General features: G+C 38.6%; 1 protein-coding gene across 1 annotated transcript; it reads right to left on the bottom strand.

Annotated features, from left to right (window-relative positions):
• Nucleotides 1–6365: 6365 nt before the first annotated feature.
• Nucleotides 6366–20773, bottom strand: LOC135206230 (alpha-(1,3)-fucosyltransferase C-like). Its single transcript, XM_064237595.1, has 7 exons — nt 20244–20773; nt 19928–20100; nt 18804–18932; nt 17212–17337; nt 15728–15916; nt 14619–14777; nt 6366–8315 (listed from the first exon to the last, which is right to left on the bottom strand). Exons 1-7 carry the CDS (start codon nt 20658–20660, stop codon nt 8102–8104), a joined length of 1407 nt encoding a protein of 468 aa, XP_064093665.1. The 5' UTR covers nt 20661–20773; the 3' UTR covers nt 6366–8101.
• Between the last annotated feature and the right edge of the window lie 3903 nt (nt 20774–24676).

The raw sequence follows: 24676 nt of genomic DNA, 5'->3' as shown, positions 1-24676 counted from the left end.
ATATTTTGAATAATTAAATTCCAGATATTATGTGCCGTTATGACTGGTGATACAATGCCCTATGCTAATGTATACCATTGTGTTAATAATTTAATATTAAATGGAATTTGTTAGTCGATGAGCATATGATTAACGTTGTTTAGAGCTGTTGCTGGGAGGGAGATGCGTATGATGGTTTGTACTCTTTTCATTTGTTCGCGGTGAGAGTGATTTCGTCCAGAGGTTTTGATTTATAAAGCACAGGTTCATCAGTATCAAGGGACGTAATCCCCACAAATGGTCAAGTCCTGTCCAGGTGTTCTATGCAGTAATGCCATACCTTGTTATTCAGGATATCTCTTCACTGACCTCGACAAGAAAAAGTACGTCATTGAGTTATTGTTAGGAGGAAAAGATGACCATTCATTGAGAAAATCAAAGTATCACAGCAGTGCAAAAGGGAACAGAGACTGTTTTGGCCCTCGGAAAAAGTTTTAAAAAGGCAGCGAAATAATGACGGAAAGTGGTCAAGCTCAGATCAGAGAGGAAATAAAATATGACTAGAAATATTTACGTCTGTGTTCTTTTGTCATTTTAGAAAAATTAAGTTCTCCTTAAAGCTCTCGTTAAGAGAACCAACACAACGGAGGGTCTCTTGCAGTCACTGTCTTGCAGCATAACGGTCAAAATTGAGGCAAGTGCGGATGGGACATAGTAAGACATTCTTCATTTTCTCTTCACATATCACACGCATCTAAAATCTGAAAGCTCCAGCGTATTCAGGGTGAATTTATTTTAGAAGTACAAAAGTTTTATTTTTTCTTGATCGCATGAATGATACAAAATCCGACGATAAGTAAAATCAGGTATAAAGAGTTAAATGCTTCTCTCTTCACTTTTACTCGTTGAAATTCCTTTGTGTTTTATCTTATACATTTCAGAAAGAAATGATTTAGTTTTGCAATTGATACCGAATGCTATGTTATGACCAAAACATTCCTATCATGTGCGAAGAAATATAAACATATTACTCTCCCAAGAATCTACATTAAGTAAACGAGCTATAGTAACCAGGCTACTTTCCACCCACGGAAGAACTGGAAGCACAAGGCAATGGTTGTAGTAATTGTAGTAAACACTGTTCCCTCTTAACTTCTTCACGTTTTGGAGACGCTTGTCATTACAAAAGCTATGATCTAAAAGGAACAATGTAAAGCAATTCTGACGTATTTAGCAGAATTAAACCTGCATCCGGGGTATCAAAGCAGGGTCACGATACCCAGGGGTACAGTGTTGCCCGGATAGTGTGATGTGAGAAAAGGAAAGAGGATGGATGCTTCATTGGGAACCTGTTGGTGACGGCAAGAAAATATTTGTATGGCATTTAAGTTAATAAATATAAAAATATTTAGCTGTTTTCATTAAGTTTCGATAGTATTTCTATTTTATACACACACTTGCAATGGTACATAAACATATACATATAGTCCGTATGTACGTACTACAATGAGTTTCCTGTTAATACATAAACACACACACTCTCTCTTCTCTCTCTCTCTCTCTCTCTCTCTCTCTCTCTCTTGTGAAACTTCTCACTGCTGATATTTGGTAAGCACTGAATACTTTTAATTTCTTAGACCGATGAAATACAAGATTTTCTTTCCTCATTTGTATGATAATTATATTGATCTTAAGATTACAATTAGTGAACGTGTGACATGTATAAAAACACTACAGGGAATGACAGACATTTGTCAGGCCCTAAGAGCTCCGGCGCCTATAAGATTGGCACTACACCCCTGACGATACACACCTCCTTTCTCTACCCGCAAATAAAGTATCAAATTATCCCTTAAAACCTCAAAGCTTATTAATGCATGTATTAATGTATTGTAGTTTTTGTATTGAAAAGTAGCGAATAGTTTTCAGACAGTTTAATAAAAAGAGGAAGCCTCAATAACAGAGACAATACAAAACAATTTAGTGTTCCCTTTCCGTTTTTTACCGCAATGTATATTGAGCAGCCATTTTCTATGGTAGCAAACTATAAGCAGCACTCAGCCACTGAGTAAACATTGGTGCTGAATTCCAATTACTACTACTACTGCTGTTGCGACTACTGCTACCGTCGTCAGCAGTGAACGCTGCTGTGTGTACGTACATACGTACACTCATATGAAACTCTACTCCAACACCAGCCAATAACGAGTTTTCTCGCTCTCTCAGCCCGACACGATTTTTAACCAAAAGCCATCAATGGGAGCATTATACACGAAGAATGGTACGCACACATTAAATTCCCTATTCCAAACGGAGTAATTTCACATGCACTGTCATATGTAAATATACCAATATACCGTTTTTCTACACAAAAATACAATCTCTCTCTCTCTCTCTCTCTCTCTCTCTCTCTCTCTCTCTCTCTCTAACTTATATCAAATGCAAACCTAAAACCTAAATTAAGGAACAAATGAAGAATTCCAGACCTTAGGGGCGAGATGAGAGAGAGAGAGAGAGTGAGAGAGAATTCATTAGACAAAAGGGTAAATATAGGAAAATCCCCGATTTTATTGTCACAGATGAGGTAAAAAAAAACCGCACGGAGAGAGAGAGAGAGAGAGAGAGAAAGAGCAGACAAATAAAGATACGGACTGCAAAAAATCCCTAATGTTCTTACAAACTTGAGAGAGAGATATATAGATAGATAGATAGACAGAGAGAGAGAGAGAGAGAGAGAGAGAGAGAGAGAGAGAGATATTTCAGTAATTTATAACACCAAGAGACAAGACATAATTGAAAATCTTCCAGAAACATTCCTACTATATTTTGTTAAACCAAAATATCTCTCGTGGAATATAGATAATCAACGAAAAATCAAAAGAGAAAGAGGAGAGTATAATAATGAACTGGATACTTCAGATATAGATTTAAGTTTGAAGAGAATGTGGCCTTACCTGGCCTTGGCAGCAGCTGTTGTTGGAACGTTGTTGTCCAGATGTTGTTCGAAATACGGAAGATCAGTCATCTTGTTTACTGTGGCTGCCTATTCGCTGGTGAAATTTCTCTCCTGACTGATAATGATGGAGCTGAACAGGCCAAGGAAAAGGAACTGAACGAGAGAATTGCGGCCTTGCGAGACGCCATCCAGTGCCAGAGAGAGCAGCTGGTGAACTTGGACAGAACAATTCTTCAGCTGCAACAGAGGCTCGACTACTATGAAGAGACGCTGAAGGCGGCCGGAAGGGAAGAACGCACTCGTGCCAACCAGATCACTCAGGAGGTGTTGCAACAGCAAACCTGGCAAGACAAGGTCCCCTCGCTCGAAGCTGGAACGATAAAGAGAAGAGGGAGAAACGCCAGCTGGAAGACAAGATCCTCAAGATGGTAGAAGAAAATCAGCAGCTGAAGGACAGCGCGAAGAAATCGGGCAGAGCAACAATGGCCTATGTGAGAGGATAAAGGATGTGATTGCACAGTTGGCAGAGGCAAACTGTCTGCTTGAGAGACTCGAGAAACTCCTACGACTGAAAGAGAAAGACCTGCAGCTAAAGATGGCATAAGTGGCGCGGATGGCGAGGCTCGTCCAGGAACAAAAAGACGCGACCGAAAAGCGGGAAACCTAGAGGAAAGACCTCGAGCTGAGGTTCCAGTGCCTGCAGAGGGAAGTGGAAGACTTCTGGAAAGAAAAGTGTGGACTCCAGTGTGAAGTTGAGGCGGCGAAACTGAAGAGGAACGAGTTGGCATTGTCTTCTAAAGGAAGGAAATCGTCGCCTGGAGTCGATGGAGAGGAAGGCCTGTGTCCAGGGCGAACGGAATGACCAGCTGGAAGATGAGGTTCGACAGCTGTGAAGAGCAAAGGAGAAATTGGTTTGCGACCTGAAGAACCTCCATGAGTAATAAAGACGCCTAGAGGAGGACAACTGGAAACTGCAGAAGCAGCTGTCCATCTTCAAGGAATGGCACAATGAAAACTGCTCTGGCCTCACGAAGATGGATCAGATGTGAAAATATTGTTGTATGGAAACTTTTATCCTTGTTTTGTAATAAGCTTGCTTTGTTAATCCTTGAAGGAAATTGAACTAGAACGGAAATAAATGTTAAAATGTTTTCTTAGTTCTATTGATTCCTGGAAGGGAAAGGAAAGGGGAGGATTATAAAAGCGGTGAAGAAAATGAGGGGATTTGTGGAGGTGCCGGGAGAAGAACCAGGCTTCAGAAAAGCCCCTGGAGAAGTGAGAGAATTGAGTAGGATTCGTGGAGGTGCCAGGAAAAGAAGCAAAGGATTCAGTACGATTTGCAGTGCCAGGACAAGAACTAGAGGATTCAGAGAAGCCCAAGGAGAATTAAGAGGATTCAGTGGCATATTCTGGTTCTAAGGAATAGTATAGGTGTTGCTCTCTGCAGGGACTGGCGGGCGAGGCCTGCCACGGGTCCCGGGACGGGCCGGAAAGGTCTGCCATGTGTCCTGGGACGGGCAGGCCGGGCCCGCCTCGGGTCCTGGGATGGGCAGGCTTGGCCTGCCGCTGGTCCCGGGAAGGGTGGGCGATACCACTACGTGATCCGGGACGGGCGGGCTGGGCCCGCCACGGGTCCCGGGACGGGCGGGAGATGTCAGCCACAGGTCCCAGGATGGGCGGGCGATGTCTGCCACATGTCATAGGGTGGGTGGGCCGGGTCGCCGTGGGTTCCCTGGACGGCGGTCAACATCTGCCACATGTCCCGGACATGTGACCCAGGACTAGCGGGTGGGGCCCGCCGCAGGTCGCGGGACAGGCGGGTGATGTCCGCTATATGTCCTGGGACCTGCTGCGGGCCCCGCCCGCCCGTCTCGGATCACGTGGTGGACATCACCTGCCCTTCCTGGGACCCGTGGCAGGCCTCGCCCGCCGGTCCCTGCAGCGAGCAACACCTATACTAATCTCCCGTATTTCGAACAACATCTGGACAACAACGTCCCAACAACAGTATCCAGTTCATTATTATACTCTCCTCTTTCTCTCTCGATTTTTCGTTTATTTTCTATATTCCACGAGAGATATTTCGATTTATCAAAATATAGAAGGAATGATTCCTTGGTGTTATAAATTACTGAAATATCTCTCACTCTCTCTCTCTCAAGTTTGTAAGAACATTAGGGATTTTTTGCAGTCCGTATCTTTTTTGTCTGCTCTCTCTCTTTCTCGCTCTCCCCGTGCGTTTTTTTTTTTTTACCTCATCTATGGCAATAAATTGGAGAATTTTCCTTTATATACCCTCTGTCTAATGAATTCTCTCTCACTCTCTCTCTCTCATCTAGTTCCTGAGGTCTGGAATTCTTCATTTGTTCCTTAATTTAGGTTTTAGGCTTTGCATTCGATAAAGTTGAGAGAGAGAGAGAGAGAGAGAGAGAGAGAGAGAGAGAGAGAGAGAGAGAGAGAGAGATTGTATTTTTGTGCAGAAAAACAGTGTATTGGTATATTTACATATGACAGTGCATGTGAAATTACTCCGTTTGGAATAGGAAATTTAATGTTTGGTTAAAAATCGTGTCGGGCTGAGGGAACAAGAAAACTCGTTACTGGCTGGGTGGAGTCGTGTTTCATATGAGTGTACGTATGTACGTACACACAGCAGCGTTCACTGCTGACGACGGTAGCAGTAGTAGTAGTAGTAATTGGAATTTACCACCAATGTTTACTCAGTGGCTGAGTGCTGCTTCTAGTTTGCTACCATAGAAAATGGCTGCTCAATATACATTGCGGTAAAAAAACGAAAGGGAACACTAAATTGTTTTGTATTGTCTCTGTTATTGAGGCTTCTTCTTTTTATTAAACTGTCTGAAAACTATTCGTTACTTTTCAATACAAAATCTACAATACATTAATACAAGCATTAATAAGCTTTAAGGTTTTAAGGGATAATTTGATACATTATTTGCGGGTAGAGAAAAGAGGTGGGTATCGTCAGGGGTGTAGTGCCAATTTTATAGACGCCGGAGCTCTTAGAGCCTGACAAATGTCTGTCATTCCCTGTAGTGTTTTTATATATGTCATACGTTCACTAATTGTAATCTTAAGATCAAGATGATTATCAAACAAATGAAGAAAGAAAATCTTGTATTTCATCAGTCTAAAAAATTAAAAGTACTTAGTGCTTACCAAATATCAGCAGTGAGAAGTTTCACAAGAGAGAGAGAGAGAGAGAGAGAGAGAGAGAGAGAGAGAGAGAGAGAGAGAGAGAGAGAGAGAGAGTTTATGTATTAACAGAAAACTCATCGTAGTACCTACATACGGACTATATGCATATATTTATGTACCAATGCAAGTGTGTGTATAAAATCGAAATACTATCCAGACTTAATGAAAAAAGCGGAATTTGTTTTTTATATTTATTAACTTAAATGTCATACAAATATTTTCTTGCCGTCACCAACAGGTTCCCACGTGAAGCATCCATCCTTTCATCTTCTTTCCTTTTCTCACATCACACTATCCGGGCAACACTGTACCCCTGGGTATCGTGACCCTGCTTTGATACCCCGGATGCAGGTTTTAATTCTGCTAAATACGTCAAAATTGCTTCACATTGTTCCTTTTAGATCATAGCTTTTGTAATGACAAGCGTCTCCAAAACGTGAAGTTAAGAGGGAATAGTGTTTACTACAATTACTACAACCATTGCCTTGTGCTTCCAGTTCTTCCGTGGGTGGAAAGTAGCCTGGTTACTATAGATTCTTGGGTGAGTAATATGTTTATATTTCTTCATCTATTCATCTCAGGTTTGCACAAGATAGGAATGTTTTGGTCATAACATAGGATTCGGTATTCATTGCAAAACTAAATAATTTCTTTCTGAAATGTATAAGATAAAACACAAAGGAATTACGAGTAAAAGTGAAGAGAGAAGCATTTAACTCTTTATACCTAATTTTACTTATCGTCGTATTTTGCATCATTCATGCGATCAAGAAAAAATAAAACTTGTGTATTCTTAAAATAAATTCACCCTGAATACGCTGGAGCTTTCAGATTTTAGATGTGTGTGATATGTGAAGAGAAAATGAAGAATATCTTACTATATCCCATCCATACTTGCGTCAATTTTGACCGTTATGCCGCAAGACAGTGACTGCAAGAGACCCTCCGTTGTGTTGGTTCTCTTAACGAGAGCTTTAAGGAGAACTTAATTTTTCTAAAATGACAAAAGAACACAGATGTATTTCCAGTCATATTTTATTCCCTTTCTGATCTGAGCTTGACCACTTTCAGTCATTCTTTCGCTGCCTTTTTAAAACTTGTTCCGAGGGCCAAAACAGTCTCTGTTCCCTTCTGCACTGCTGCGATACTTTGATTTTCACAATGAATGGTCATCTTTTCCTCCTAACAATAACTCAACGACGTACTTTTTCTTGTCGAGGTCAGTGAAGAGATATCCTGAATAACAAGGAATGGCATTACTGCATAGGACGCCTGGACAGGACTTGACCATTTGTGGGGATCACGTCCCTTGATACCAATGAACCTGGGTACAGAATTTAAGATTATCAGATCACCTAAGATGTCAAATGATTCCCTTCTAAGGATTATAGTTGCATAAAATGGTGATACCTTTCTAGCCACTGCTGATGACTGTAGGTTGAACCTTGTTCTTTCATTCTTCAACAATGGGTCTTCGCACCACTCTTCAGGTCTTTGAGTTGATCCACTAGCAAATGGTTTATAAATCCGAACCTCTGGACGAAATCACTCTCACCACGAACAAATGAAAAAAGTACAAACCAGCATAGGCATCCCTCTCCCAGCAACAACTCTAAACAACGTTAATGATATGCTCATCGTCTAACAAATTCCATTTAATATTAAATTAATAACACAATGGTATACATTAGCATAGGGCATTGTATCACCAGTCATAACGGCACATAATATCTGCAATTTATATCAGAGGAGTTAGACTACTAAGGGAATCAGCAAATGCACAATCGACATACGTTTGTTATTATTCCATATTTACACTGCATACATGCATAAAATAGCACATCACCGAGTCTTGAATTCATCATAAACGTGCTGTCATGCAACACGCAGAAGTGAGCAAAACTGTTTTCAGGTATGCAAAAATCTGATCCTTATGTAAGTAAACAACTACTTTTCAGGGTTGTCTATGTTTGGTGCTTTATTCTTAATGAATCTTGATATCCTAGGCATCCATAAATTCAGACAGTCTGAACCTTTGATGAACCACTCGTATATATCATAGACTTTTCGAGACTGGTCTTCATGAAGCCTCTTGCACAGGTCACACCACGGATTCGCTAAGGAGCTCCATGCTGCTGGAAGTTGGTGATACGCTTTCCATCTGAAAAGAATGAACAAAATTAAGGTAATCCTTCCGGGATTTCTGTCCGTCTCCGGAGAAAATGCTGACCTCCTTTGCATAGTTTTGTGAAGCTGCTTTGTAGTAACCTTTTTCTGTAGTTTCAAGTCTGGATAAGAAAAATGTCAATTTGTCGTTTCCTACGTTGAAAGACTATCAACTGTATTGCCACAGGTTTGGTTCGCCTGTAAAATCCTTCATTTTGTGGATCTCTGGTCCTTCGGTAGGTTATAAATACAACTGTCTGTACTATTTCTGAATGATATATGTCAGTAACTGTTGCACCTCATAATTTCTTCACTCAACGCCACGTCCTCAAGACAAAGACAAAAGAAGTCCTCAGTCTCGTTGTCATCACGAAAACCTGAAGTAGCCTATCTTGTTGACATACCGTCCACTGTGCGGACTGACAATAAGCACCACTGAATTGAATTTTTCGTCTAGAGTTCATTTTTCAGCTGAAGAGTATATCCTAACTTGTTACTACTCAGATTATATTTTGATTTTATGTTCTGAATACAAACTAAAATACTTAAGCTTTAGGCATATTACCTCTGAAAGTTTCTTGGTAAAACCTATCCTCTACTGTCTTTTTAGTGAATTAGTTAATATCGTCTTGTCGAGGCCCACTATTATTATTATTATTATTATTATTATTATTATTATTATTATTATTATTATTATTATTATTATTATTATTATTATTATTATTATTATTATTATTATCCAAACTGCATCCCTACCCGGAAAAATAGATAACCACAAGGTCAAGTGTTCCCACATTTCGGAAAGCAGCCCAGTAAGAAAAATGAAATTAGTAACTAAATAATAAAGTAAATAAGTAAATGAGGAAGAAAAGCATGTTTATCTGTGCAGTCTGCGTCATGCGAGTTCGTTCAACAAAAATCGTTACACCAAGCCTGGACTTCTGCAGTTCCAGCAATTCAACTATAAGACTACATGATCAATCCAGTGGGTTCCAGCTGCAACAAACCTTATGGAAAACTTTGGTACTGAACCTCACAAAAGAAAAATCAAGACTGCATGTCTAGTATAGGAGGGGGATGAGAGGCATCATGAGAAATCTTAGAAGCATTCGCATCGAGCTAAGCTAAATCTAGAAGAAATCCAGCTGATCCCAAGTTTTTATCCAGCAAGACGCTAGTCATCTGCTGGAGATCAAACAGTACAACAATATTAGCCCTAAGACAGTAGCATACTACATGATGGAAAAATTTCCCTACGACAGATGGTCTCCAAAAATCGTGCAATCATTCACACAACTGTCAAAAAGGTAGACCGGATATTTTTCTCAAAAGTGAATTTGCAGATGAAAATGAAACTTAGACTGTTAAATAAGCTGCGAATAATTTAAGAAACACTGCAAATGAAAAGTTTTGGAAAGTGGATCAAATGCCCTAGACATAATGACAATCGTATTTTCAGTTTTATTAGGGTTCAACTTCATTCCCCAAAATGCGCATCATGCATTTCTGTTAGGAAATGCAAATTCATTTACATCATCTATGCCAGTCGCTATAGTGCTCAGCAAAAAAAAAAATGAATAGATAAATAAATAAAATAAGAAATGCCTACCCAGCTCTCACTCAACATGGCCATATGCAGCAGTAAAGTATAGAGCAATCACACAAAGTAAATGAACAGATTATAAGCATTTATATACAACGTTGGAACTGAAAGAGGAATTGTTGACTATAGACAATGAGATGTTCTCCCAACAACTATTAAAAAAATTTATATAAGATGGGAGTTATAGAAACTTTGCACTAATCATACGACTAACACATTTACCTGATGAAATAATATTACCAGCTCCTCAGCCTCAGCATGTGCAAAAAGACCTCCCTTCTACTTATGAAATGTAAGACATCTTGGAACTAAGTAACAAGCTGTCTTCGTATAACACAAAGGATAAATACCATTTGGGTCTACACCTCAATGAGCATCGCTGTAAAATTAAAGATTCTTAATCCCAAGGAACAGAAAAACTAAACTAATCAAGTTTGGCATCAGGAAAACAGGAATTGTTGGTGGACACTCATGACTATGAGGAAGTAACCTCTGGTGTTCCTTAGGATATGTTCTTGAGCCCACTACTATTTGCATGATGTGTTTGGCAAAGATGACGTTAATGAATTTGCATTTCCTAACAGAGATTTAGCTGAAAGGAGTGCATGATGCGCATTTTGGGGAATGAAGTTGAACTCTAACAGAACTGAAAATACGATTGTCATTATGTCTAGGGAATTTGAGCCCCTTTCAAAAACTTTTCATTGACACATGATGGATTACACTATGCCTGACCGATAGCGTCAGGGTCAACACTAACGAAAAAAAGATTGTAAGCCTCTTAATGCTATTTTAAATATTGTACATCACACCAAGGCTTCACTGTCTATAATTCTTTATATGCTGACAAACACAATTCATCACTTCAGTCACTCTAGGAAACTGAGACAATACAAACCCAACTTGCCAGAACCCGACGCCATTACAAGAGGAAGCAACGAAAAATTAAATATACAATTTTTTCAGAGGTGACAAAGTACAAGGACAACCTACAGAAGCCCTTGCACTGCCTGCTACCAGCCAGAAAAAGTCCTTCTCATTCATAAGCATGGAAAGTCAGAAAAAGCTGTTTGCTAAAAAGCCTGAAATGCGACAATGCATTTTGATCAGAAAAGCTTCGACCAAGTGAGTACAATGACATGAGATGAAGCAGGTGTACAAATGATCCCGGTTTACGTCGACGAACCTGAGCGAACCAGATTAACTGACGCCATCCAACTGGGGGAGCCAGTGAACTTCCTCTTGAATTCTGCAGTGTTGGATTAGCACAGGACCAAGAGTAATTGTGACAGGCATAAATTTGTCTGGAAACTGAGGGATCACTGAACCGGTCCTCACTCTTCACCTTTTCACACTGTGTAATTAACAAAACTAAACTTCAATTTGCATATTTCAAGGGCAACCTTTCAAAAGAGATGTCCCCCACAGGATTATTGCTCTTAACACACTTCCTTAACGTTCAGGGTTTCTTTATTTTAATCTTTCCTAATTTTTCTGTAGTTCAAATTATTTCTTTGGCTCTTTTCTTACGTGTTTATTATCACTTCTGGTTATGTGGTTTTTAGCATTTACTGTTTTCAGAGGACGAAAAATAGCCAAACTAACGCCTTCACTGGTGATGATGACACTGTAATCATATTTTTAAATTTTTCTTGTCAACATTTCTCTTAGCAATGCTAATTGTTCCAAGGCATCTTGAGGCCAATCTCTCAAAAAGTCCCTAACCCAGCTTCCCATACGGTAATACAGTGTAGTAAATGTATAAAATCAAACATAATTACAGACACAAGCGTATATATATATATATATATATATATATATATATATATATATATATATATATATATATATATATATATATATATATATGTGTGTGTATATATATATATTTTATATATATATACCATATATATATATATATATATATATTATATATATATATATATATATAATCTTTTACTGTAACACAGATTGTACCCTTTTTTCATCAACCTGTCGTACTCCACACTTTCACATGGGCAAACTATCTCAAAGCCACCTTGGCCTTCCCTCACCTACGCTTACTTTTTTATGATTTCTACAGTTTCACGTTGCTCACTCACTCAATGCTCATTCACGTCATGAAAACTAAACAAACAGTTAAATTAATTTCGAGATAATTCTCTCTCTCTCTATCTCTCTCTCTAATAAAATGAGCCCATAAAAACGCCAAAATATGTAACAGAATATTTTTACCAGTCATATATATATATATATATATATATATATATATATATATATATATATATATATATATATATATGTATGTATGTATGTATGTATTGACGCTTGCTCTGTTTAAGGACTGACAAAGACGACTGGCTAGAACATGTATGGGACTAAGCATGTTCAGAGCGCATCCCTGCTAAACGCAGTCCCTGTGTATTTGTTCTTATTTGAGTGTCAAGTACAGCAACTGTACTGTATCCAAGTCATCATGGCTACGAAGCTGGTTGCTTGTATAGTGGTTAGTGGTTAGTTAGTGTCTTCACATTCTACTCAGATGCTGGGAGTTCACACCTTTCAAGGGAGATGAAAAAGCATTGTCTCTGTATCACAGTCAGTTACTTCTGCAGTGTAGAGTCTACAGTGGGGGCTGATGTTATCATGAGCACCTTAAGGTGGTGAACTGAAACCAAGCGACTTTACTATTGATGCCACCAAGGATGAGCCTGTTGTTAGGGTCATTGTGTGTCTGAGCCTGTGATGGGGGATATTTTGTGTCTGAGCCTGTTGTTAGGGGATATTGTGTGTCGGATCCTGTTGTTAGGGTCATTGTGTGTCTGAGCCTGTGATGGGGGATATTTTGTGTCTGAGCCTGTTGTTAGGGGATATTTTGTGTCGGATCCTGTTGTTAGGGTCATTGTGTGTCTGAGCCTGTTGTGGGAGATATTGTGTGTCTGAGGCTGTTGTTGGGGACATTGTGCATCTAAGCCTGTTGTGAGGAATATTGTGTGTCTGAGCCTATTGTGGGAGATACTGTTGGTTGGAGCTAGTTGTGGGGGATTTTGTGTCTGAGCCTGTTGTGGGGATATTATATCTGTTCAGGTCCATGGGCTTGGAGGGCAGTAATGATGATGTGGTGAAGTTAGTGGAGGAGCACAAAGCAGAGCTCACCACAGAACCTCAGCCCTACGGAGGGGGCAGCAACAGAAACACCTGAGGAACTGTCTCAGAGAAGGATTAAGGAAAAGAAAATGTCCCTATTTCATTATTAAAAGGAATGTGGTGAAAAATGGCAGGAATTGAAAATTTTCTTGAAAAATACCACCCTGACAAAGCTGCAACAGCCTTATTACCTGCTGAATGACACTTTAGGAACATTTTACAATGCACACAAAGACAAAAAGTACTGATTAGGTTTATGGTGAGAAAGAAACATGTCTCAAGGAGAAAGCAGTAGGAAAAAACAGAAAAGATAAACAACCCCATAAACCCCTTTACCTGCTGTTTATATGAAAGGGGACCCATTTTCCAAACAACAATATCTCTCCGCTTCTTCATCTTCCTCGCCACCTTCCTCACAAGCTATTAACTCTCCCAGTTACAAGGAAAGTGGGATCAAATTTACATATATGACAAATATTTACTTTTCTTTTTTGGTTAAGTTCTTCTAAAGTCAGGCTTGTTAAATTGGTGTTGAAATGTTTTTTGTTGTATTTTTGGCCTTCAGATCCAAGTGCACGATAAATGAAGAAATTATGATGTCCTGTAGCGGGACTGGCCACTTACCTACTATGGTGAGGATGGTTCTATTCCAGTTCTAATAAATATATCTGAAAACGACAAGTACATGAATGTAAGAGACGCAACAGAATTTTATCCTTCTCACGGTTAGGTCAGCAACGTAACCTCGTCGTGATTATGGTATGGCGGGTTCATTTACCAGCTACCAGACATCATAATTTCGTCATATATCTTGCACCTGGATCTTAAGGCTTTGTAGTGACAAGGGTATAAAAAAAAAAAAAAAAAAAAAAAAAAAAAAAAAAAATAAGAATTCGAGAAGTTCTGAGGGCATTATGGCTATTATAATTACATGTTTCCGGTAAAAATGACCAGTAGATTTTACACACACACACACACACACACACACACACACACACATATATATATATATATATATATATAATATATATATAAATACGTATATGTTATAATATATTATGTATATATATATCTATATATATATATATTACGTATATATGTATATATATATTATATATATATATATATTATATTAATATTATATTATATTATTATATACACAGAGACGATAGAGTTAAAATGGCCCCGAATATCCCTAATTACATGACAAAATCATATATTCTCATTAACCGTCTTCTGTAATCTTGATCACTGTTAGATTACAGAAAAGTCATTCATATACATATAAAATATGAATGTTTATATATGTATATATATGTAGATATACATTATAGTATATATTTATATATGTATATACATCCAAATCATTTACTCTAGAGGGAATGGTATTAAATGTTTCAAGGTCTGTGGAAACCAAAACAGCAGATAAAAGTGTACTTAAAGTTCCACTTTCCTGTGGAGTGAAAGGTGTGTCGAGCTAAATAAAAATATGTACTATTTCTAAACAACGAAAAAGAATAACAAAAAGACAACAATGACAAGCCATACCTGAAATATTCGTTATATGCTGTGTCATTTTTGTTTAAATACAGAAGGTAGCTCGCCAAATTCTCGGGAGTTGGGAAGGCGAGAGCATCAACGTAAGATTTAGGGGGCAATATCGCTGTGTAATTTCCAAGGCCGTACACCACTGGCACAACGTTATATCTGAAAGTATAATTAATCTTTATGGATGTTCACTGAAAGCATAAAAGTCAGATCAATTTCTAGTTCATCATTGTTACGGGCTGGAGGAATGAAGAAGCTAAGAATTCAACACTTCCAATCTGTCAGGTGTTTGGGGACGGTTTCGGAACAATAGTGCAGAACTCCAGTCCTTCAGTATGAACAGACTTCAAGTTCTTTAAAGTCAAGTGAGATGATGTCCTTTACGTTTGAACTCCACGATCTGATAAATATAGGACTAGCGCTGCTCTACCACCACCCAAGAGCGTAACGGGCAATTTTGTGATTGAATTCAAAGAACCTTTGCGCTGACGAGTTACATATAATAATATATGAGCTTCCAGTTAAAGCGTACACCAAATATTAAAAACTTTTCTGTTTGGATTAAAGGTACCATCTTTATCAGTTTTTTGTTAGATTTCTTACTTTACTGCCAAGGTAAACAGCGTGCTGCTAAGTCACCATTTTGAAAATTTCAGTTTTAAGTTTGCGAGTTTTATCAATAAGTACTTGGAAGGTGGGATCAGTTGTAAATTCTTCATCACGAATACTGGTCAGTGTCCCACAAAATTATAGGAATGATTGATTCCTTTATGTAATTTGCGTGCAAAAGCACAGTCACTCATACCGAAGATATGTTTTGGGTTACAAATAATCTAGGATGAAAATTTACTATTAACTTTTCCGTAAATTTCAGACACAGAACTGACCTTAAAGCAGGCCATGCATATTTAAGAATTTGTGTCCATATCGCAAACCAAAGCAAGAATTCACAACAAAGGGATAAATAACTGATAATAAAATCTTCCTGCTTCAAAGTTTGGTTTTCGTCATAACAGGTTGTTTTGGAGTCGTGTGGGACTTGGCGCAAGATGTATACGAGCCCAACAAACCAAGTTATCTAAAATGATAATAATAATAATAATACTTACCGAAGGACATTGAATATTTTCTCAGTTGCATAATTCTTGCATAAGGAATTCTCAAAGGAAAAGTAGAACTTGTACTTCCGCTCAAGCTTCTTGTAACAACTATTCTTCCCGGCGTTCCAGGGACATTTGTGCGTACCACACTGTCCGTACACATCAACCTTAATCCAGTTTTTGAGCTTTTTTACTAACCTACGGGAATCAAAGGAGCATTTTGTGTCATATATGGAAAAACCCCAATGGAAACATAAACACATCCCAAGTCTGTGGGTCTTTTGGGAGTTATGCCTACTGGTTTCATAGTATGAACTACCAATGAATTACACCGACTAGTCTTTCTATCACTAAAAAGCTTTAATTATTATTTCAGAGAAGTTTTCAAAGTATTTAGAATGAATGAATGATGTATAGGATTTAGGCTAAAGGCCTAACGTTGGGACCTATGAGATCATTCAACGCTGAAAGAAGAATTAAGAGTAGAAAATTCTGAAAGGTGTACCGGGAGGAAAACCCGCAGCTGCACAATGAAACAATTGTTAGGAGAGGGTGGATAGCAAGACGGAAGAAAGAGAATATGAATGGAGGTGCAGTAAAAGGTATGGAAGCGGTTGCAGCTACGGGCCGAGGGCGCGTTACAAAGAACCTAAGCAATGCCTACAGTGCACTGCGTGAGGTGCACTGACGGCACTATCCCCAAACGGTGCAAAGTATTTAGAGGAGGTAAAAGTATAAAGATATACTGAATTACCCACAAACTGACAGAACATACTCCTAACACAAATTTCATGTTCATGATTGTTATATTATACATCTTATCAATAATAAATGATAAATGAATTAGGTTAAAGTTAAGTTATGAACAAACTCATTATGATTGAATACTTGGGAAAACGCGTTATAATCAACTAACATAAATCTAAAATAACTAAGGAGAGAGAGAGAGAGAGAGAGAGAGAGAGAGAGAGAGAGAGAGAGAGAGAAAACTAACTCTATACTATCCTCCTTACTATTTTCATACTATTCCAGATTATCCACGGTACAAAGCGTAATTCTTGAAGCTACAACATAGCATCAAAAAAGAAAAAAAGCTGTCTTAATACCTGATTTTTTTTTTTTTTTTTTTTTTTTTTTTTTTTTTTTTTTTTTTTTGCAACTTCTCGTCCCATAGCTTTCTAATTTTTTTTCTTCTCAACTTCTTGTCTTATAGCTTTCTATTTTTTCCTGACTTTTCGTCCTATGGCTTTCTAATTTTTATGCGGCTTAACATTCCATAACTTTTTTTTTTTTTGCAACTTCTCATCCGATAGCTTTCTACTTTTTTGCAACTTCTCACCCGATAGCTTTCTACTTTTTTGCAACTTCCAGTTCATTAAAAGCTAAATATCTATAAAAAAAAACATCTCTAAAACTGCCAATCATCTTTAAAAATATGGAACAATAAACGATCTGTGGATACTTTGGTTTCTCACTTTAGTTTCTCAACTCACCTTTCCCTGCCAGATTTGGTGTCGCAGTTGGAGACAAACCAGGCTGCTAACTTTTTCTTCCCAGCGGCATAATTCTTCCCAACAGGCTGTGGCTTGGGCACTCGACGGCGGTATATTGTGCCATACCTGTAGTCAATAGACAAACATTGGGTAAAGCAGCACAGTCAATTACTTACCATCTTCTGTTACATCTTATGAATGAAGTTTTTTTTTTTTTTAAGTTTCAAAGGTCGATACTGATCTATTACCATAATGTGACGAGATTTTTTTTCTGTAAAAGCGGGATATTTCATACACACACACACACACACACACACACACACACACACACACACACACACACACATATATATATATATATATGTATATTATATATATATATATAATATATATATCTATATAGATATATATATATATATATATAATATATATATATAATATATATATATATATATATATATATATATTATAATCTATATATATCTATATATATATATATATATCCATATATATACACACACACATACTACCATCGTACCTTCGGTGACTTTATTCTGCCGACATCAGCAGTTGCAAAGAGCCGCACAGCTTTACAGTCTATCATATTCTTTTAATTCATTTCATTGGTTATCGTAGCAGTCGGGGAAGACGATAGAAGTTACCAGCTAGTGAAATGGCAAAATTAAACAAAATATCAGTACTATTCCATTAAAATGGGGACAGTTTGGTTTTTGTAGCTCAAAAAAGCGGGACAGACGTTGAAAAAGCGGGACTCTGGTCACATTATGCTATCATCAAACTTCAGACGGACGGTACATATGTTAAAAGATCAAGAATTCATAACGAACGAATTACATGATTAAATTGGCCAAATACATTCAAAACTGAAATGACTTGACTGAAATCACGCGATCAGTAACGTCTGCAAATTTGAAAATCCTGAAAATTCAGCATAACCTGATGCTATTCGCGAGACTTGACGAAAATACGTCGATAGGTTTTGAAACAAATACCCGATTACGTAAACGTCCTAATTTAGTGTCTCAGAGAATTTTGATTTGTCTTAAAGCAGGTGAATGTTGATCTGAAGGATCCTGAAATACAATCGAGGACTCCGTTTCAAACTCCTGAGCCTCTTCTGTTAGGGATTTGGTTCTTTTCAAACCAGAGATGAGTGACTTCAAACTGGTTACTATAGTATTCACATCAACCGTGCATTGGATGTCTACTCTAGGCCCGTCCCTTACGACGCTCCTGATTGGCTGTTGATAAGCCACTCACAGGGCTGGGAACTCAGTCTCTCTCAAGAGTTCACATAGGTAGGATGTGTGTTCCTCCTCTCCTGAGGGATACGTCTTTCAGGAGAGATGGAACACACATCCTGCCCATGTGAACTCTCGAGAGACGAGAATTTCCAGCCCTGTGACTGGCTTATCAACAGCCAATCAGGAGCTTCGTAAGGGACTGGCCTAGACATCAAATGCACGGTTGATGTGAATCCACAATAGCAATATTCTTTTATCCGCCAAAAACCAGCCACGCCGGCAAGAGCGACAGACTTCAATAATTGTGCAAAATAAGCTTATACTCACGGATTAGGAATATCAGAGTCTAGTCTGTACGTGAACGTCCAGTTGAAAACGTTTTTGAATTCTTGTATGCTATCAAACATATGGTCGGCCGATTCCCAACTCCAAAACACGTATCTAGTATGCGGTGACCTGTTAATACAGAGAAAATTCATTATAATAATAACAGTAATAACAATAATAATAATGATAATAATTTATTAGCTATAATTCTTAAGCAGGCACTTGTACGCAAATACAATAGGTATTAAGAATGCCTTGAAGGAAAATATTTAACGATTTAGTAAATGCAGTTACTTTTATAATTACAAAACAATAAAATATAAATGAATGAATGAAAATGACACACGCATTCAGGAGGGGTTTCCATATCTATTGCTGGATTTGCTGATCATGACAGATGCATAATTCATAAGTACTGGCCAAATGTTAAATGACTGATTCCTTTGTGTAATTTGCATGGCAAAAGTCCAGGTCACTCACACCGAAGACATGTTTTGGGTTATAGATAATCTGGATTAAGAATTTACTATGAACTTCTCGATAAATTTCAGATACAGAACTGGCCTCATAGCAGGTCATACATATGTAAGGGTTTGTGTTCATATCACAAACCATAATTCCAAATTCCTTTTTGCATACTGCTGATAATGACAGACTGAAATTGGTAACATGGAGCAAAAGCGTTATCTATAATGTCCTAATATTGCTGATAATGATTAAGAGAAAATAACCAAATTTACTGAAAGCGCTTTTCATGTACTGCTAATGCAGTCTTGTAAACTCAAAATGACAAGGAAGTCGTGTTTTTCGTTTACTGCTTATAATGACAGACTGAAAATGACCAAATAAACGAAAAGTATCATTCATATACTTATAAAAATGACATGAAAACAAAGGTATATAATAGACACCCATATATATATATATATATATATATATATATATATATAGATATATATAATGTTTTATTAGCAGTATGTCTGACAGAAAATAGTTAACATAGCAAAAGGATTTTGTTCATACACGAACGACAGTGATTGAAAATGCCGACATGAATAGGAAATGCTTCTTAGAAAGAGATGGAAAGTGACTGTGCGTAGCAAGGTTTTCTCAGCATATCCTACCTCTTAGAAGGGAGACTCTGGTCATCTGACCTTGCGTGCCAGATTACTGCATCGACCTCTTCCGGGGAAAACAAACTGCGGTTCGCCGTCGTGAAGCAGGAGCTGACGGGACAATTTGCTTTGATGAAAGGCTCTTGACCGTAACCAAAGTAGAAGGATTTGTTACCAAAAACCTGTTTTCGTGAGAAAGATTAACATCGGTAACTAATCATGCGAACAAACAAAGCGATCACCACCACACTATTACTTCTGCAGTTTTCAGGAATTTGATGTAAAATATAAACATTTTTCTCTGATTCTGAATAAATCCACTTACATCATTCCAAAAGAGTATTTTCTTCAGAGGCAGCTTTCCCTTGTCTAAAGCCCTTATAGCATTTTTGGTCATATTCTTTTCAAACCAAAAATGTTGTGGTGCTGCTTCAATGTTTGTAAAATATGATTCTTGGAAGGGCAAAAAAGAATCACCAATCCCTCTCAGAGGTACCAAATTACTCCCCGAAGACTTCCTTGACATAATGGCAGGAGATCTCTTTCTAAGCAGACTGGCAGGTAACTTCCTTCTCCGGGGATTGTTAGGTGACTTCTTGCTACGCGGATTAGCGGGAAACTTCTGTCTTGGGGGATTGACAGGTGACTTCTTGCTAGGTGAACTAGCAGGAGACTTCTCTCCTGGGGGATTAGCAGGTGACTTCTTGCTAGAAGAATTGGCAGGAAACTTCCCTATTGGCATATTGTCAGGTGACTTCTCACTAGATGGACTAGCAGGAGATTTCTCTCTTGGAGAATTGGCAGGTGACTTCTTGCTAGGAGGACTAGCAGGAGACTTCTCTCTTGGGGGATTGGCAGGTGCTTCTTCTAGGTTGGACTAGGTTGGGGGAGGATTACCTTCCTTTCTTTGAATTGGCAGTGGACTTCTTGTTAGGAGGCGGTTTATTCAATGCGACTTCTCTCCTTGGGGATTGGCAGGTGACTTCTTTTTAGGAGGATTAGCTGGAGACTTCTCTCCTTGGGGATTGGCAGGTGACTTCTTGTTAGGAGGATTAGCTGGAGACTTCTCTCCTTGGGGATTGGCAGGTGACTTCTTGTTAGGAGGATTATTGAGACTTTTCCTGGGGGGTTTTGCAGGGACTTCTCTCCTAGGGGGATTAGGCAGGGTGACTTCTCTCTAGGGGGATTGGCAGGTGACTTCTTGTTAGGAGGATTATCTGGAGACTTCTCTCCTGGGGGATTGGCAGGTGACTTCTTGCTAGGGGGATTAGCTGGAGACTTCTCTCCTGGGGGATTGGCAGGTGACTTCTTGTAGGGGATTAGGAGACTTCTCCCAGGTTGGCAGGTGGACTTCTTGCTAGGGGGATTAGCTGGAGACTTCTCTCCTGGGGAATTGGCAGGTGACTTCTTCCTAGGATTAGCTGGAGGACTTCTCTCCTTGGGGGATTGGCAAGGTTGACTTCCTTGTTAGGGAGATAGCAGTGACTTTCTCTCCTGATTGGCAGGTGACTTCTTGCTAGGGGGATTAGCTGGAGACTTCTCTCCTGGGGGATTGGCAGGTGACTTCTTGCTAGGAGGACTAGCAGGAGACTTCTCTCCTGGGGGATTGGCAGTTGACTCCTCTCTAGGTGGACTAGTAGGAGACTTCTTGCTTGGCGGATTGTCGGGTGACTTCTTGCTACGAGGACTGGCATGAAACTTCCCTTTATGCAGACTGACAGGGTGCTTCACTCTTGGCAGATTGGAAAGTGATTTCTTTCTTGGCAGATCGGCAAGAGACTTCCTATTTGGCTGACTGGCAGGAATCCTTTTGCTTTCATGCACGTAGTGCAATACGCACATTATCCCAAAGAACATCAGGACGATAAATAGTTTCTGAGAGAGAGAGAGAACAGATTTACTGAACATAAATAATACAAGCAGAGAGAGAGAGATTTTATACTTGTGAATACCATCAAAATCTACATGCAGGCAGTCTCAGGCCATGAAGGACTGTTGATTAGCCCTCATCAAACAAAGTGAGGTTACTGAATATGACAACTGTAAAAACTACCAAGCCATGAAAAGATCAACCTGCACAGTAAATGAGGAGTTTGGAAAGTTGAAGGAATGACAAATACAGAAACTGAGAGGAAATGGGTTGTTCAGGCAAACAAGATGGAAGGATATTTGGTGCCTCGCACCTAAGCACTGGCACCACGGCTCGGAAGGTTATTCAGCACTTTCATAAGATGCATAGGGCGAAATGTGCTTGAATGAAATGAAAACTCAGAAAAATTGATGTATCACTGAGAGATAAATAAGACGAAAGGTTAATGACGTGTTCTGTAAACAGGGTGAAGGATAAACGAACATTTCTGTACATAATATGAAGGGTTAATGGGGGTTTTTGCTCATCTTAACATAAAACACCAATTGCCAAGAGGAGACAAGACCAAAATCTCCCGCAATATCCTGAATGTACATCTGCAGATGGTTCCGAATTCTGGAGCAGTAAATCGGAAAGGGCCCCACCTAATAACCATGACGGTAATTACGTACCTTTAACAGCTCAACTTCTTTCTAAAATAAACTGGCTGAATAAAAATGCACTCCTGTCAGTAATCTTGTTAACACTACCTGCTTCTGCTTTTGACTAAAGGGAACACACCCAAGGTTGGAAACTGTCTTTTATCAGCGTTATCACTTTGAGGAAATTACGTCATATTTGCCGAAAAATAAGTCTACGGTGTTATAAACCCACACTGTTACGAAATTATGTCTTCAGACCTAGTTGATTTTCGTTATATCATAATTAAGTCCTTACAAAGCGATTATGGAATAAAAAAGGGATTGGTTTAAAAGCGTAATGGCCATATATACAAACTTACATACAAGATGTTATTAGCCTAAGTATTTGATATTTAGTTACCGAGGAAATTTTTTCCTCAATCTTCTTGCCTGAAATTGGCTCTTCAGTCGTTACCTGTGCTCGTCCGGGACAGAGAGTCGGGCATCCATCTGTACATTTTACTGTGGACCAGAAAAGGGAAGGATCTCTCTCCTGCCAGTTCCATTAAATAAATTACAGCATCGTTTGCTTCATATAATAAGAACAACAAACATTCTTAACGGTGACCATTTTAGGAAGTGCTGCGGTTCAGTATCTAAATAAATGACAAATTCCATATCCTTCCATTTTTTCCAGCTCCAAAGCTTGCGTTATGGCCGCCACTTTTAGTGTCTACATGGAATCTGGAGCAAGTAGTTCGGTCGAGCTTATGCTGTCTTCATATACAGCAGCATATCCAATCCACAGAATGATTCTGAGTCATCAATGTAAATTTCCCTGTGACTGAAATATGCACAGTGGTCCTTTTCTTGAAACTTACCTTGAATTTCACTTTTACAATGTTTTCTCCTCGTCACAGATTTACACGGTGAAATCCTTATGTAATCCACTTCACAGATTTTTTTCTTGTGAGTTGTAAAATTCCAAGTACTTGAAGCCGTCTTATCTGAAAAGGTGCTCAGGGTCTTACATCAAATACATCCCCCAAGCTTATGGATCTTGTCTTCTTTTTTTTTTTTTTTTTTTTTTTTTGCGTAGCATAGTACGTACAAACAAAGCTCCTCCCTTGTAAGCTAAAGGGAAGTTCTTTTTTGATCAACGTACAGTCTCAATCGGTGAAGGCCTTGTTGATCCTTCCTAAATCTTTTAGTTTTGATAGCTAGGCTGAAGCGTATACAAATCTGACAGCTATAGTTCAGTCTCAACTTGCAAGGGGTTCGTATATTTGGAGTTTAGACACTTATATACCGGCAATTCATCTTAGATATCGCTCTTTTACAAATCTAGTAACTTTTTCTGAGTTTAGATTTTTTATTTGCAACTCAGCTCAGACATCACTTTTAAAATATTTCATGATTTTTTAAGGGGGAATGCAGTCATTTCTTAATAACTGATATGATTCGACCAAATTATCCTCTCGAAAACGTCATGGCTAAAAATTTCACATCTCTTCATTAGGTAAAATAGTGTCATATATACGTAGTAAGAGTGGTCTTTGTTTCTTCAATCCTACTGAGGCATTCTTGGTGTGCACATTCTGAATTGTAAAGCACAATAGTCGTTCATTTAAAAGATTAAATTATTCGTTGAGTGTTGTTTCTTATTAGTATGTTTAACGAGCAGTCAAAATAATAAAAGAAAATCTTGTTGATCCATAAGCAACACTGATCAAAGAAAAGGAGACATGCTGAAGTGGGTGAAGGACAGGACATGCCTGGAAGTACCTGAACAATTGGAATGAACTGAAAGGATGGTGCCTTCGTAGCTCACCCTCCTTGTGGGGAAATTGCTATGGAAAAGGCTTCCTGAGTCTTCTGCTAGATCTGCAGTCCCGGAAGACATTCAAGCTAGGACGCGTCGGTCATGTTCTGTCATTTTGGAGGTTGGTTTGATGCCTTCAAGCCTTAACGGAAGTTGCATTGGGCACTGGTTAGGGATTAGAGCAATACACACCACATGTCTGAACTCTTCAACACCAAAGGAAAACAACACCCGCTGCCAAGTTATTCTTCAAAAATTTAAAACGGGAGAAAAGTTAATCATTCCACGTTTGTGTCAAAACTATTGGAAAATTGTCCACCAAACAAAGAACTGACCATTGATCAAATTCTGTGGAAACGTGTGACTGAATGCTGTCCAAAAGAAAAATTCGCAGTGTCCCCATTGTAACAATTTCCTTTGGAAGGTGCATACCTATTACAATCTGC

The sequence above is a fragment of the Macrobrachium nipponense genome, chromosome 29, assembly GCF_015104395.2.
Source record: "Macrobrachium nipponense isolate FS-2020 chromosome 29, ASM1510439v2, whole genome shotgun sequence".
Taxonomy (NCBI): domain Eukaryota; kingdom Metazoa; phylum Arthropoda; class Malacostraca; order Decapoda; family Palaemonidae; genus Macrobrachium; species Macrobrachium nipponense.
This window is presented reverse-complemented; position numbering and strand designations above follow the sequence as displayed.